Raw genomic sequence first — 16,202 nt, forward strand, 5'->3', positions numbered from 1 at the left:
GGTATACTTAGACCTTGCAGACTATACAGAAATATCAATGTCACTGTTAATCAGTTATAATATTCAGCTCAGGGAAGTTTGTTATTCAAATTAATCTAGAGCAACAGAAAATGACATGTGTATGTCCACACCCATATTAATATCTAATTCAGTGCTTTCAGTGCCCCATTCAGAATAGAACATTAGTCTACCTGGTTGTTAATGTGTGTTGAAGTACCTTGTCAGCTCGGGGATTCGAACTTGCAACCGTTCAGTTACTAGTCCATGCTCTAACCACTAGGCTACCCCACCGATAACAAAAATAAATAAATATAAATCTCAGCAGAACTAGACCCTTGATGAATTGTTTGTAAATGTAAATATATGGTGGACTTTGGCTCATTCAATTTTTTAAAACGAATTTTCACTAGATGGCAGCAGTTACACGTTTTAGTTTACTGTGTCGCTGTCCAGTGTACTTGACGCAGTTAATAGAAAATAGCTGGACTAACCATAATACTTTTCATTTTGGCAGTGATCTTTTTTTGTAGTAATGACCACGTGAAAAGCCAAACACAAATTGTGATCTAGCCTATTTGAACATTTGAAATTGGATAAATTGTCTTCCATTAGTTACCTGTTCAGGAAAATGCCACGTTTTTGCTCTCAGTACAGCAATCCGGGTAGTGTAGGCTAACCTAGAAAAAAATGTATAGGATTCTATTGGAAAAATCCCTAATCCTACAGGATTTTTTTGACAAGAGAACTTTATAATCGAATAGATCCAAGTAAACATCCGCCTTGTAAAGGGAATCCCAGCTTCAGTCATCCACACCTTCTGAAACAAAAGTGCATTCAGTGTTACATTAACTGTCTATAAAGCAGCGGTGTTTACACTGCTTACATACTGGGCAAACGTTAAACCATCAACACCTAGGCTACACACAACAATCCTTTGCATATGCATTTGATCGGTTATGTAACCGGTGTATCAATATACACGTGCGATCTAGTGAATTTGGTTTTATTCTTAGGGTTCGTGTAAAGCAGAAACGTACAACATATCAATATAAAAACATGTCATTTTTGTTGGTCACGGTGTCGCCACTTGGTCTAGTAACTAGTCGATATTATGGCGCTAACATGCGTTTCACTGGGTTGTATGCATTTGCACCTGTGTTGGTGCTTCTTCAGAATGGTAGGCTACCAGTCTCAAAGTTGCCGTGAAGGCACTCAGATTGATTTACAATTCCCCTGCATCATATATGATGGTTGAGTCCAACTCCTTCGGTTGGATACAGGCACCCTCTATTCGTTCCTCTCTTGCAATCTCCTAGTTGCCTACGCATTCTGTCTTTATACTTGCATCCAGGAAACCTATTTGGGTCTCATCTCTACAATCTCGTATCTCTGCAGTAGCCTTTCTTGATGATATGAGAGCTAATATAGGCGAATCCCTGCACCATAGGCGTCACATCTTCTTGCCAAAGCTGGATCTCTATGCATTTTTGTGATCGTTGAACAAAACCCAAGAAACCGGTGGCTGCGTGGAATAACAACGAACATGACTGCGATGGGGAAATTTAAGCATACCCTGCTTATTTTTGCAGGTCTGATTACCGCAGCTAACGGTAAGTTACTCCATATGTGGAGTTTGCTCTCTATAGATGCGACTCTATCAAAAATCTTGTTCGACGTGTTTAACGAAAACATCAATGATAATCTGACGTTTAATAGTTTGAGAAAAACTTGCACGAGGGCAATTTATCCATAAGCAAAACGTTTCACAATTACGGTGACTAAACGCCTGATTAATAATTGTGGTTTATTGTGTATTTTGATGGTAGTCCATGGTTAAATTACAATTTAGGCTTAATTTCAGTTTATACGTAAGCTTATGACTAAAACCTGACGGTCGGTCTCATTCCTGCTTTTCCGAGCGAGACTGGCATGCCGTTGCATAAGTGGCTCATCAATAGCGCCTTTATAGGTTTTACATTTTATTTTGCCCAGGCTGACCAGTGTCTTTGTGCCCCCCAATGGCTTTAAGTGTTTTAAAAAGCCACATTTGAGTGAAAGAAAAACCTTGGCCTCCACAGAGGTTTCATGATTAGGCTATCATTTTCATTACCATTAATATTCCTCTAGCCTAATTATTCATGATTCGTTATCAGCCTGTTATTTATTGTTTCTTCACCATGGATTGTAAATCATTGCCATACACTTGTGCAAATAATTCCCCCTGTAATATTATTGCAGTGGTTTTATTATTCTCATATACGTTTCATTTCCATTATTGGAATAATAATGTAGGCCTATTTGAAATGTGTCTACTTCTTATTTGAGACTATGTTGGTTCCTATATACGAGTTATTTTTTGATCATATCTATAGGTTTTGTGTAATTTAGTTGAAATACTGTTTCTATCTTTAATGGTAAACCACAGAGTTACAGTGATGGGCAATTCATGTTTCATATTTGTGATGGTTAAGAATATATTGCTAGTAATGAAAACACATAGATGACTTGGCAAATAGGCTATCATCATTGACTTTTTCCTCAATAATACCTCTTAAAATGACACTTTCAATCACGTAAATGTAATTGAAGGGGATAACCAGTTCAGGGGCCACAGTTGAATATGAAATATATCAGAAACATCTGTACTCATAGCTAGCTGTCTGCTACGCATTTCTGAACCAGATGATGAGAATTCCGATCTTGCTCTGACAATTGGCAGTGATGATAATGACATGCCTTAGTTTCATATTCGTAGGCTATTTGAGATGCTACAATCTACCCTAACATCAAATGTTTATCCATGAAAAAAACCTCTGGAACACATGTTGACAAGGGAGGCTCACTGCATAGGTTGTTGTACCTGAATATTGGTGATTCAACATTGTTTCACTTGTGTCATCAAAACTAGACTTTTACCATAACACCAGGTAACATAGCAACCTCAGCAGCATATGACTATATGACTATTTGTATTGCTGTCTGTGAGTGACAATTGTTTTGTAGCAGCCTAACCACAGAGCTTGTACATTCTCTCAATGTAGTCTCTCAATGTTAGTCTCACGTAGTAAGGCCATGGAATCACCCTGGAATTGCACATGCGGGCTACATGTTTCTAAATTGAGGAGTGTCTGAATCTCTAAACACAACACCCTCGGCACGCTTACAGGTCATAGGCCGGCCTCCTGACATAGAGTGAACCCCTGACTTCTTCTACCTTCAATTCATATTTTGACTTACAATTGATAGTGAAGTGCAGTGTCATCACTACTCCCACCCACACCCACCCACCCACTCCTGCAGCCATATTAGGCACGATCACATGCTTGTTCTGATGCATTTGGATTCTAGGTCTTTCTATACACCAGTGTACCAGTGAGGACTTCCTACACTGGACAACTTGTTACAGCTGTTGATAAGTAATCGATAATAATCAGCCAATTTTTTTGTCTGTCATTACATTAAGATATAAGGGCAACATAGCTACAGTATATTCAATGAAATTCACGATTTGATTTAAAACCTACGTTTAACCCTTTTGTCATGGTTGGTGTCTTGACGGATTTGTCCAAAATTGTGTGACATAAACCATTCCTTTTCTGTACTTTCATTTATGGCAGTGTAAATTGCCCTTTTATCATACATGAATCATTAATCAGTTAAATTAGACATAGAATTTTAACCCTGTAAGAATCCTGGATCTTGCTGTCTGACAGTTTTTTGTAAAGAGACTTCAGAAATGCAGTGTAACTACGTAACATTTCGTGTCTCCTATGTTATGGGATGGAAACAGTTTTCATAGGCACACAAATGCCCACAAATGTATGCCTTTGCAAAATGTAATGCTTCTACCCGAAGGAGTCACGATATCTTGATACTTAAAACCTAAATCGATACTGTCATTAATGTGGTTCTTCAATAATTATGCGTAATAATTGTTGGATGCACATTTGGTGTCCAGCTGATTAGTTACGCCCTGATATTTTCACACTTCATCATCTGATCCAGGAAGGAATTTTCCAAATAACAATCAAGTGACGAACAGCTGTTGTGATAGTGCATGCGACACAACAACAGACAACAGCCCAAGTGCTGGAATCCATGGTTGTGATTGTGCCTGGATCCACGTTGGATCTAATCATTGATGTTGATCATCTGTTGTTTTCTATGTGATTTACAGCAGGGTCTCGTTAGATTTAACAGAGAAAACATCAAGGTAATGAGTTCATGTTTTCATAGTATGTTTTTGTACCTTGGATTAACACCAAGGCCACTCTGTTCAATTGTGTAGGAAAGACTTTTTCACCACACCCAAAGTTATTCCTATTCATTATCCTGGATAAAATGACAACAAATTACATTGCCTTAGTGGGCTTATTCACAACATTATCTGGTAATGAAATAACATGACATATACATCTTGTTTTCCATGCTAGACCTGCAATTTTAAACAATACAAGGGCATAGCCGTGGGAAGTAGGGGCGCTGAGGGCGCTGCAGTCCCCCCCCCAAAAAAAGTTTTTGAAGAAAAAGAAATCCACAAGTAGTAGTTGTTAACTTTACTAGTCCTGTAATAGCGGACCGATATAGATGTCTTCAGCGCTGGGACTTTACTAGTCCTGTATTAGTGGACCGATATAGATGTCTTCAACGCTGGGACTTTACTAGTCCTGTATTAGCGGACTGATATAGATGTCTTCAGCGCTGGGACTTTACTAGTCCTGTATTAGCGGACTGATATAGATGTCTTCAGCGCTGGGACTTTACTAGTCCTGTAATAGCGGACCGATATAGATGTCTTCAGCGCTGGGGCTTTACTAGTCCTGTATTAGCGGACTGATATAGATGTCTTCAGCGCTGGGGCTTTACTAGTCCTGTATTAGCGGACTGATATAGATGTCTTCAGCGCTGGGACTTTACTAGTCCTGTAATAGCGGACCGATATAGATGTCTTCAGCGCTGGGACTTTACTAGTCCTGATATAGATGTCTTCAGCGGGACTTTACTAGTCCTGTATTAGCGGACTGATAGATGTCTTCAGCGCTGGGACTTTACTAGTCCTGTAATAGCGGACCGATATAGATGTCTTCAGCGCTGGGACTTTACTAGTCCTGTATTAGCGGACTGATATAGATGTCTTCAGCGCTGGGACTTTAGCGCTGGGACTTTACTAGTCCTGTATTAGCGGACTGATATAGATGTCTTCAGCGCTGGGGCTTTACTAGTCCTGTATTAGCGGACTGATATAGATGTCTTCAGCGCTGGGACTTTACTAGTCCTGTAATAGCGGACCGATATAGATGTCTTCAGCGCTGGGGCTTTACTAGTCCTGTATTAGCGGACTGATATAGATGTCTTCAGCGCTGGGACTTTACTAGTCCTGTAATAGCGGACCGATATAGATGTCTTCAGCGCTGGGACTTTACTAGTCCTGTATTAGCGGACGGATGTCTTCAGACTTTACTAGATGTCTTCAGCGCTGGGACTTTACTAGTCCTGTAATAGCGGACCGATATAGATGTCTTCAGCGCTGGGACTTTACTAGTCCTGTATTAGCGGACTGATATAGATGTCTTCAGCGCTGGGACTTTACTAGTCCTGTATTAGCGGACCGATATAGATGTCTTCAGCGCTGGGACTTTACTAGTCCTGTATTAGCGGACCGATATAGATGTCTTTAGCGCTGGGACTTTACTAGTCCTGTAATAGCGGATCGATATAGATGTCTTCAGCGCTGGGACTTTACTAGTCCTGTATTAGCGGACTGATATAGATGTCTTCAGCGCTGGGACTTTACTAGTCCTGTATTAGCGGACTGATATAGATGTCTTCAGCGCTGGGACTTTACTAGTCCTGTATTAGCGGATCGATATAGATGTCTTCAGCGCTGGGACTTTACTAGTCCTGTAATAGCGGACCGATATAGATGTCTTCAGCGCTGGGACTTTACTAGTCCTGTAATAGCGGACCGATATAGATGTCTTCAGCGCTGGGACTTTACTAGTCCTGTAGTAGCGGACCGATACAGCCATCTGTAGTGCAATTTTAAAAAAATCTGCAGACCTTTCTCCTGCTCCCTTATAATTATCTGTGATTTCATTTTTTATCCGTTTTTGTGAGAGATGTTTACACGTTTTCGTTTGTTTCTCTCTGATTCAATTGAATGGTGTTGTGCTACTCTGTTGCAGTAAATCCACGTGTGGTTATTATTGGGATGACAATGTCTAATGCTGGCTTCAACTTGGCTTTCCCTACAAATTCTTCCATTAAAAAAGGAACATGGTTTTTGCTCAATTTCTCATTATAAAAACAGTGATGGTGAGATTCAAATAGTGAGATTAATGCTGCCGCTATTCCTGGCTTTATCATGTGTGCCTGCGTCAGCCACATAGGGTACAGAAAAATCTCCATGCATCCAATATATTTAGTCACCATGTCCACATTATTGTTACATATTGTAGAATGTAATATTCATTTGAATATCAATGCACTGCAAGGCCAAACAAACAGAAAAGGTGTGTGTGGGTGGGGGAAGGGTCTATATTAGGCTCTATATGTACGATTATTTACATTTTATAATTGTATAAAGTTGAGGTCCTTGAAAATTACAATTAAGTCCTTTTAAGAAGTTTTTAATTTTTTTTTAATTTGACCTTTATTTAAACAGGCAAGTCAGTTAAGAACACATTCTTATTTTCAATGACGGCCTAGGAACAGTGGGTTAACTGCCTGTTCAGGGGCAGAACGACAGATTTGTACCTTGTCAGCTCGGGGGTTTGAACTCGCAACCTTCCGGTCTGAAGTCCTGAATTTGACTTTTCAATGTCTGTATAAACCCTGCTTAAAGGATGTATAGTCCTATGTTGTTGTATGGGTGGAATTATGGGCCAGTTTGCATGTATTCACTTTAAATTCTCTCACACATTGGCCCAATTATTTATAAAAAAGACCCATATCTGGTCATAATGAGAACTTTGACCGACTCTCACAATACTTGATCAAATGATCTCATAATCACTCCAATTCTTCTATATATCATTTAATTAATAATTTGTCTGAACTCACCCCTCACATGCTAACTTCCTGATATATATATTTTTTTGATGCAGAAATCATAGTAAAGGGAGGATTTGGCACTTTATATTCATCATCTCTCCATGTTGGTCATTTGATGTAGTGCAGCTGGCATTTCCATAGAAATAGAGGACTAAGCCCAATTGTTTTTTTTATACTCATCATAAGAATCTAGTTTGAAATGGCACAATGACAAAGGTAAAATATTTAATTTGGGTTCAGTAAGACTGTGATGGCCTCCTCTTACAGTAGGCTAGCATCCTTAGCCCCGGGATGCTGTTAAAGGACGAGTTTAGGAGTCGCTGGCAAGGCAGTCGCCATTTTAGATTTTTCATTCTTTCACCTTCATTACAGCGTTGGTACTCATTTATCCAGACTGATACAGCATTTGAAGCTTCTACTTTCTGCACAGAGGGCCTAGTGTGCATAAACCATACGTCAAACACTGGTTTTTCGACTCCCATAATATTTTTTTGGGGGGTGTCACGGTTTCCAGGGGAATTAGCGATGCTGCAGGCATTTTCAATGGTTCCCAGGCTTGTGAAAGAACCATTAGTTTTGTCACAGCTGTGCCATCAGAGATAATGACAATGACTGCTGCTATGCCTTGTTGAAAGGCATGTGGGGACTTAGGACAGACAAGGACTAATTCATCTTGTTTTATCAGGCAGGATGTTACAGATTATTTGAAGAAAACGCATCATACACATTTCCGACCTATATCATTGCAATACCATGGATATGTTTATGGTCAACAAATGCATGTTTATTAACTTCTCCATATGATAGAAAGCAAGCTCCTTGAGTCACTGAAATTCTAGACTCAACTGTTTGTCTACAATGCACAGATGGAGACCCTATGATGGGGGCAGAGATGTGTAGGCAACAGCTTTAGAGGGCTACAAAAATCAATTTGTTGCAATTATTTGCCAATATATGTGCAACGACCTTGTATTAAAAAGGTGAAATTACTGTAAAAACCTATTTACATTGAGGCTGTAACACAAGCAGGGTGGTAACTTCATTTGCCAACATAACTTGTGCTTGATTGTCCAATGCAGATACATGGTGACAATTAGATGGGTCGTTACCAAACTACAAGACATTGTGAATCCGTGAGATCATAAGCCTTGCATGCAAATGTGACATTCTAGACCTTGAGAGAGTGCAGTCATAGCAAGCCACTTGTTGATTGAAACCGGTTGACCTTGTTGATTTGTGAAACAACCTAATTAAGCAGAAATAGTGCCTTTATTAGAAATGTGGCGTCAGTCCTTTACCTCATTTCTACTTCTGGAATGTGTTAACTGGATATTTTCCTGTGGATATAGTCCTTTTGAACATGACTCTTAAAAAGAATCTGGGTTGGACATTGTTCGGATAGTTTTGAACAGCTGACCTATTCATAACTAAAATATAAACGCAACATGTAAAGTGTTCAATATATACAAAAAAGCTTATTTCTCTCAAATTTTGTGCACAAATTTGGTTACATCCCTGTTAGTGAGCATTTCTCCTTTGCCAAGATAATCCATCCACCTGACAGCTGTGGCATACTGTATCAAGAAGCTGATTAATTAGTATGATCATTACACAGGTTCACCTTGTGCTGGGGGCAATGAAAGGCCACTCTAAAAGGTGCAGTTTTGTCACACAATAAAATGCCACAGATGTGTCAAGTTTTGAGGGAGCGTGCAATTGGCATGTTGATTGCTGGAATGTTCACCAGAGCTATTGCTAGAGAATTGAATGTTCATTTCTCTACCATAAGGCGCCTCCAACATCGTTTTAGAGAATTTGGCAGTATGTCCAACTGGCCTCACAATTGCAGACCACGTGTCACCACACCAGCCCAGGACCTCCACATCCGGCTTCTCCACCTGCGGGGTCATCTGAGACCAACCACCCGGACAGCTGATGAAACGGAGGAGTATTTCTGTCTGTAATAAATCCCGTTTGTGGGGAAAAACTCATTCTGATTGGCTGGGCCTGGTACCCCAGTGGATGGGTCTGGCTCCCAAGTGGGTGGGCCTATGGCCCAGGCCCACCCATTGCTGCGCCTCTGCCCAGTCATGTGAAATCCATAAAATAGAGCCTAATGAATTTATTTAAATTGGCTGATTTACTTATTTAAACTGTAAATCAGTAAAATCGTTGAAATTGTTGCATGTTGTATTTATATTTTTTTCATACAGTACCAGTCAACAGTTTGGACACACCTAGTCATTCAAGGGTTTTCCTTATTTTTACAATTTTCTACATCATAGAATAATATTGAAGACATCAAAACTTTGAAATAATACAATATATTTTATATTTGAGATTCTTCAATGTAGCCACCCTTTGCCTTGATGACAGCTTTGCACCACTTAGCATTCTCTCAACCAGCTTCATGAGGTAGTCACCTGGAATGCATTTCAAGTAACAGGTGTGCCTTGCTAAAAGTTCATTTGTGGAATTTTTTTCCTTAATGCGCTTGAGCCAATAGTTGTGTTGTGACAAGGTAGGGGTGGTATACAGAAGATAACCCTATTTGGTAAAAGACCAAGAACAGCTCAAATATGCAAATAGAAATGACAGTCCATCATTACTTTAAGACATGAAGGTCAGTCAACCCAGAACTTTTCAAGAATTTTGAAGGTTTCTTCAAGTGCAGTCACAAAAACCATCAAGCGCTATGATGAAACTGGCACTCATGAGGACCGCCACAGGAAGGAAGACCCAGAGTTACCTCTGCTACAGAGGATAAGTTCATTAGAGTTACAAGCCTCAGAAATTACAGCCCAAATAATTGCTTCACAGAGTTCAAGTAACAGACACATCTCAACATCAACTGTTCAGAGGAGACTGCGTGAATCAGACCTTCACAGTTGAATTGCTGCAAAGAAACCACTACTAAAGGACACCAATAATAAGAAGAGACTTGCTTGGGCCAAGAAACACGAGCAATGGACATTAGACCAGTTTAAATCTGTCCTCTGAGAATTTTGGTTCCAACCGCCGTGTCTTTGTGAGATGCAGAGCAGTGAACGGATGATCTCCGCATGTGTGGTTCCCACTGTGAAGCATGGAGGAGGAGGTGTGATGGTGCTTTGCTGGTGACACTGTCAGTGATTTATTTAGAATTCAAGGCACACTTAACCAGCATGGCTACCACAGCATTCTGCAGCGATACGCCATCCCATCTAGTTTGCACTAAGTGGGACTATCATTTGTTTTTCAACAGGACTATGACCCAAAACACACCTCCAGGCTGTGTAAGGGCTATTTGACCAAGAAGGAGAGTGATGGATTGTTGCATCAGATGACCTGGCCTCCACAATCACCCAATTGTGTTTTCAGCTGTTTGAAGCTGGTGTACAAAAATGCAAAAACAAAACTTTAGAATGGGAAGCATAGAAATAGCGCACATAGAACATATCTACTGCTTCTTTTTGGATCCAAGTAGAACTATTTTTGGTTCCAGGTAGAACCCTCGTAGAAAGGGTTCTATATGGAACCCAATAGGGTTCTACATGGAACAGAAATGGTTCTATCTGAAACCAAAAAGGGTTCTTCAAAGGGTTCTCCTATGGGAACAGCCAAAATAAACTTTCTTTCTAATAGTGTATTGCTAAAACGGTCTCTTAACTCACCAGAAGACAACAACCACTAAATTCTCCCAGTCCTATGTTTATTTCCATGTGGCAATGTTGATACTTTTGAATGCTGACCATTTTTAGAATGTATGATGACTGCATCATCATGCATACTACCTGTACGCCTTAAGTGTGCTAGCGAAGTCTTGGAGCCTTGTCGTTAAAGCACCTCAATTTCAACCAATGAGACGACTTTGACCATGTGACATTTCACAATTCCCAGTGGTTATTTCAGAAACCACAATCCATTTAAAGCCTATTAAATATGAATGCTATATGAATGCAACAGTAACATTCCTCCACCACACATCCTCTGCAAACCACTTCACTCATATGGCAATGTAAAGTACACTACACAATGGAGTGAATGATTGACAGAGTCATTTTAAATGCCTCAAATTTCTCCTCTGAACCATTCCAATTATCATATACCGTACATCCCGAATGGTAGGAAACCACTTCAAAATGACAATATCATCCCTAAACTGTGCTAAACAGCCATTTAATTCAAATGCATCTTTTCTGAATTCCAAGCCATGTAGACTTTTTTCTATTCTGCCCCTGGTCTACATAACCTGTACAGAAAAACCACATAATTTAACAAGTGGAAAATCACATGATTTCGCATAAAATTTCACGTGAAATCATGTGAAAATGTGTTTTTGGAACACTTCACATGTGATCACGTTTTCACATATGTAGTTTCATGTTATCACATTTTTGCTTTACATGTTGTCACGTTATCACATTAACTTCACATAAGATCACGTGATCACAAGAAAACTTTTTTTTTAAAGAACATTTCACGCGTTCATTTCACGATGTCTGCTGACTCTGCACGCTTTTAAATGCAAATGGCCTTATTGGTTATATATGTATGAGAGGGGTCTTTTAAATGGATTATATTAAGTGGATCTCCAACTTAAAGCCCAACCAAGGGAAATAACTAGACAGGGAACTATTTTTGAAGTCACAAAACTCTCCATTACTTTGTATAGGAGATGGGGTGGCTGTCACAAACTCCAAATAAAAGATTCTGCTGTCACATAGAGCCAGCTGTCTGCTAAATAATGTATGTTTTTGGCTCTCAACTTTGCATCCATCTGTCTAATCAATGTTTTCAATGGAAAGTGTATACCTATAAATAGGATTGTATTTGAGTGATTACACAATTCAGTCTAAAATGGCGTGGAAAGCAATGCTTCTTGCCTCTTCTAAGAATTGTAGATGTTTCTATTCATTCAAATGTTTTTCTTTCTAAAACAGTGTATGTGTTCTATGTGTATCTTCCAAAATCACTGACAAAACTCTAAGTATTTAGTATACGTGTAAAAAGCACCAGCAATAAACTACATGTATAGCCTTCTTTGTTTTATACTAAGTTTGGTTAAGTCTGTCTTGAAGAGTGCCTTAGTAGAATAAATAAGAATACAAAAAGCAAGAGGTAAAGATTCAATCGACTTTCGTGAGTGTTAAACTCCGGAGTAAATATAGATGTAGGCCGACCAGTATACTTAGGAAAAAGACAAACTGTATTCTTGTTCTTTAGCCTTTAGAGTCATCCTAACTAGTCAGATATGAAGAGGTTCTCTTGACCTCTCCTTTAGAGTCCTCCTAACTAGTCAGATATGAAGAGGTTCTCTTGACCTCTCCTTTAGAGTCCCCCTAACTAGTCAGATATGAAGAGGTTCTCTTGACCTCTCCTTTAGAGTCCTCCTAACTAGTCAGCTATGAAGAGGTTCTCTTGACCTCTCCTTTAGAGTCCTCCTAACTAGTCAGATATGAAGTGGTTCTCTTGACCTCTCCTTTAGAGTCCTCCTAACTAGTCAGATATGAAGAGGTTTTCCTGACCTCTCCTTTAGAGTCCTCCTAACTAGTCAGATATGAAGAGGTTTTCCTGACCTCTCCTTTAGAGTCCTCCTAACTAGTCAGATATGAAGAGGTTCTCTTGACCTCTCCTTTAGAGTCCTCCTAACTAGTCAGATATGAAGAGGTTCTCTTGACCTCTCCTTTAGAGTCCTCCTAACTAGTCAGATATGAAGAGGTTTTCCTGACCTCTTCTTTAGAGTCCTCCTAACTAGTCAGATATGAAGAGGTTTTCCTGACCTCTCCTTTAGAGTCCTCCTTACTTGTCGGATATGAGAAATCTGTGTTTCCTATTTAGGCAGTGTGCTAGTACTTCTTGCGTGACGTCAGAATTTGAGAAAGGAAATGAGGTTGAGAAACAAGTGTGATGAATCCAGACTCATTTCTGATAGCTATTAATAGCTATTACACAGTACTAGCTAATCTCTTGTGCTTTGAACAGTTGATAAAATTTTACAACCTGCCTGGAACACTGTTAGAATCAGATTAGACACATTAGAGTATTTCTTGTTTTTGCAGAATAGCGGTTTTGTCAGTAATGTCATGGATATAAGCAACTGCATTAGTGAGTAGTCAGGAAAATCAAAGTTGGTCACTTTCAGTAGCATATTGGCTAATATCAGCACTATACATCAAACATTTAATAAGAAACATATGTAGAGATCCTCCTCCTCACAAGTTGCGGGCCTTTCCAAAAATACAGCATAACAACACATATGCATGAAATTGTAGTTTTTAACTGAAAATGTGATCATCTCATCAATTCTGATTGCACTGCAGAAAATAGCTCAGCGTCCTGAAATCATTTATTTGGTAAAATGGGAAGAGAACGCTGCAGACATCTGATTTGAATGGAGGAAGTAATTGAGCTAAATTTAGAGTCCATTAAAAACTCATGCACTTAACAGCTTTAGCTGTTCTGCAATACGTAGTCAGTGACAGAATTATAATCTGACATCACACCCACACAACATTCTGGTGACTAAATCTTAATCAGTCTCATCAAGAAGTTCTCACTTCAAGACTGAACTAGAGAGAGATGTGAGAAGCAACAGATGAGGCCCTGAATGGTTCTCTGGATACTGTACATTTACATCAATGTGTATACTCCTGCTGCATCCTTTAATTGCAATTTCAGCCATCAGCATTGTACTCATTGTACCATGTGTTGGGCTTACCTGTGTACGCAAATAGAAATGGATCATTTAATTAGCTGTGAATGGAACTTTAGATCCTTGTCTCTATATGAAAGAGCATAGATCTACCTCTCTCTCTCTCTCTCTCTCTCTCTCTCTCTCTCTCTCTCTCTCTCTCTCTCGCTCTCTCTCTCTCTCTCTCTCTCTCTCTCTCTCTCTCTCTCTCTCTCTCTCTCTCTCTCTCTCTCTCTCGCTCTCGCTCTCTCGCCCTCTAAAATCTGCTAAGTATCAAAGAGTAAGAGTCATCAAACATGATAAAAATTGTGGTGCTTCTGGACAATTCTTTGACACCTTCAGTAGATAACTGAGGACAACTGCAGTGTTTCACAATAGAATAGAACAGGCATTGTTAGTGCTATGTTGTCCATGCAGGCAGCACAGATGTATTGACAGTAATTGGAGCCAGAGATCTGAGGGTATGAGAATCGCAAAAAGAAAAGCTTCAGGAGAGGCTTACGTAACACTTCAAGAAAATGCCAGCAACCTAATCAACATTCTCTAAAGGGCAGAAATATTGCCAAAAATAGGAGTTGCCAGCTGCTTGGTATTTGACATTTACCTTTTGAAGGTGGATTTTACTAGCCTCCCAAGCCGCTGATCTTGCGAGCTTACATGAATGTTCGCCACAGCGAACATTCATGTAAGCTCACAGGATCAGCAGCTTGCAAGGCTAGGATTTTACTGGACTATTGCAACTTTCTCCTCAACTTTTTTAGGGTGTTTCAAATATTCTACTACCCTCTTAAAATATTGTACTCCATGAACATACTTTCTTGTGTAAGTACTTTAGAAATACCACATCTAGTCGTTTGGTCGGACTAGTGTGAAGTGAAGTTCCTTTCAGTGTGCTGAGACCTGCATCACAGGTAATCTGAGAAACAGTGGCAATAGCGGTTAAACTGGAAGGTGTTCTGATTGGTTTCTCCAGAGATACCATCACTACATTATTCAGTTTTCTACCTCCCTCCCTTCCTGCCTTTGCTCCTGAAAATGTTCAATAGAAACCTACCTGTAGTACTAATGTGAGCTGTGAGATGTGACTATTTGATGCCTACATTGACCCCTTTATGCAGTCAAATGACCTAGTGGCCTCATAGGTGGAATGTTTATCATTTCATAATTAATCAACTTTATTTTAAATAATCCACAGAAAATCTGGTGTTTCTATATCAAACTGTTTTGTTATATTTCAGTTTCTGTGATGTATATAAAGTGTAATATTGGGAGGCAAACTCAAAATGTAATACATTTCAACTCTATATCTGACATGGTACAGGTGTCTTCTTTTTTAAGACCATAACCATGTGTGTGAGGTGTATACTTTTGTTTCAAAGTGCATTTGTTTAAGACTACCAAGAAACACTGTGTGACCCTGATTTAGCCCACTGCGGTAAGAGGTTAAAAGAGGAAAAAGTTGGCCCATTTCCTGGGGCCAGTTCAGAAAGCTTTACTCTTACCCAATGAGAGTACTATCCTGGAACTGGAATGTATTGAAACAGTGATGAATGCCCAGATTTCGTCAGATTTTCTGTTGTTTATTTCTCACAGTAAAAACGTGAATAAGGACACCCACCTATTGGCATGTTTGCAGTCAGAAATGGAAAAATAAAATCCACCTCAATCTGGCCCACATCCATCATTGGAACAATCCAACTATGGCCACACTTCAATGACTAAGATCCCGAGGCTGGTTTGAGACACCAGGCTATTGGATACATCTCAATACTTCTGTTTGATATTGGTAGGATATTTTTGATATGAAAACAAAATAAAAAAAATACAACTGTCCTTTAGATCTGGTTCTAATGTTCACCAGTGACCAGAATAGATCCTACGCCAATTTTTGTGTCAGTCACAGTACATTTGGTCCAGACATATTCCACACTTTTGGTGACTTTATTCCATGCAAAAAATAACCAAGCACGTTTTCTGATTACTACTTGTATCATTTTGTTGTCATTTGTCTCATAAAAGCAACAATTTACATTAACTTTAGCTAAGAAGTCATGGAGCGTAAAGGGTGCGTCAGCTGTGGAAAGATTTGCAGACCCCCTACTGTGATGCACCTAGATCTATCAACAGTCAGGATGTGGTTTGTCTCCAGGGTATTCACTTAAAGTGTTTAAATGAATGTTTTTCTCGTATTTGAGCATTATTATTCCAAGAGTGAGCCCGGATGTCTTGTTTCAAGCCAGCTTGTGAGTAAAAGGTGCAACTGGTATGGATTGGATTACCATCAAAGTCATGTTCCTCCTCTGATTTTACATTTTATTTATGTGACAGATTCATTTTGTAATGAAATGTTATTGATATTTGTTGAGGACAATTCTATGTGCATATGTTGGAAACTTATGGTGATTTGCACAACACTATTTCTCCTTCTGAATCTATCAAGTTGTGAATCATAGCAGCTTGCATTGCTTTCAGGGTC

General features: G+C 39.4%; 1 protein-coding gene across 1 annotated transcript in view; it reads left to right on the forward strand.

Moving 5' to 3' along the window:
• Nucleotides 1–1,543: 1,543 nt before the first annotated feature.
• Nucleotides 1,544–16,202, forward strand: part of LOC115144502 (CUB and sushi domain-containing protein 1-like) — a 415,143-nt gene continuing 400,484 nt past the window's right edge. Inside the window, 1 exon segment of the mRNA XM_065002644.1 lies at nucleotides 1,544–1,610. Coding sequence (XP_064858716.1) covers nucleotides 1,544–1,610 — 67 coding nt within the window.

The sequence above is a fragment of the Oncorhynchus nerka genome, linkage group LG16, assembly GCF_034236695.1.
Source record: "Oncorhynchus nerka isolate Pitt River linkage group LG16, Oner_Uvic_2.0, whole genome shotgun sequence".
Lineage (NCBI taxonomy): Eukaryota > Metazoa > Chordata > Actinopteri > Salmoniformes > Salmonidae > Oncorhynchus > Oncorhynchus nerka.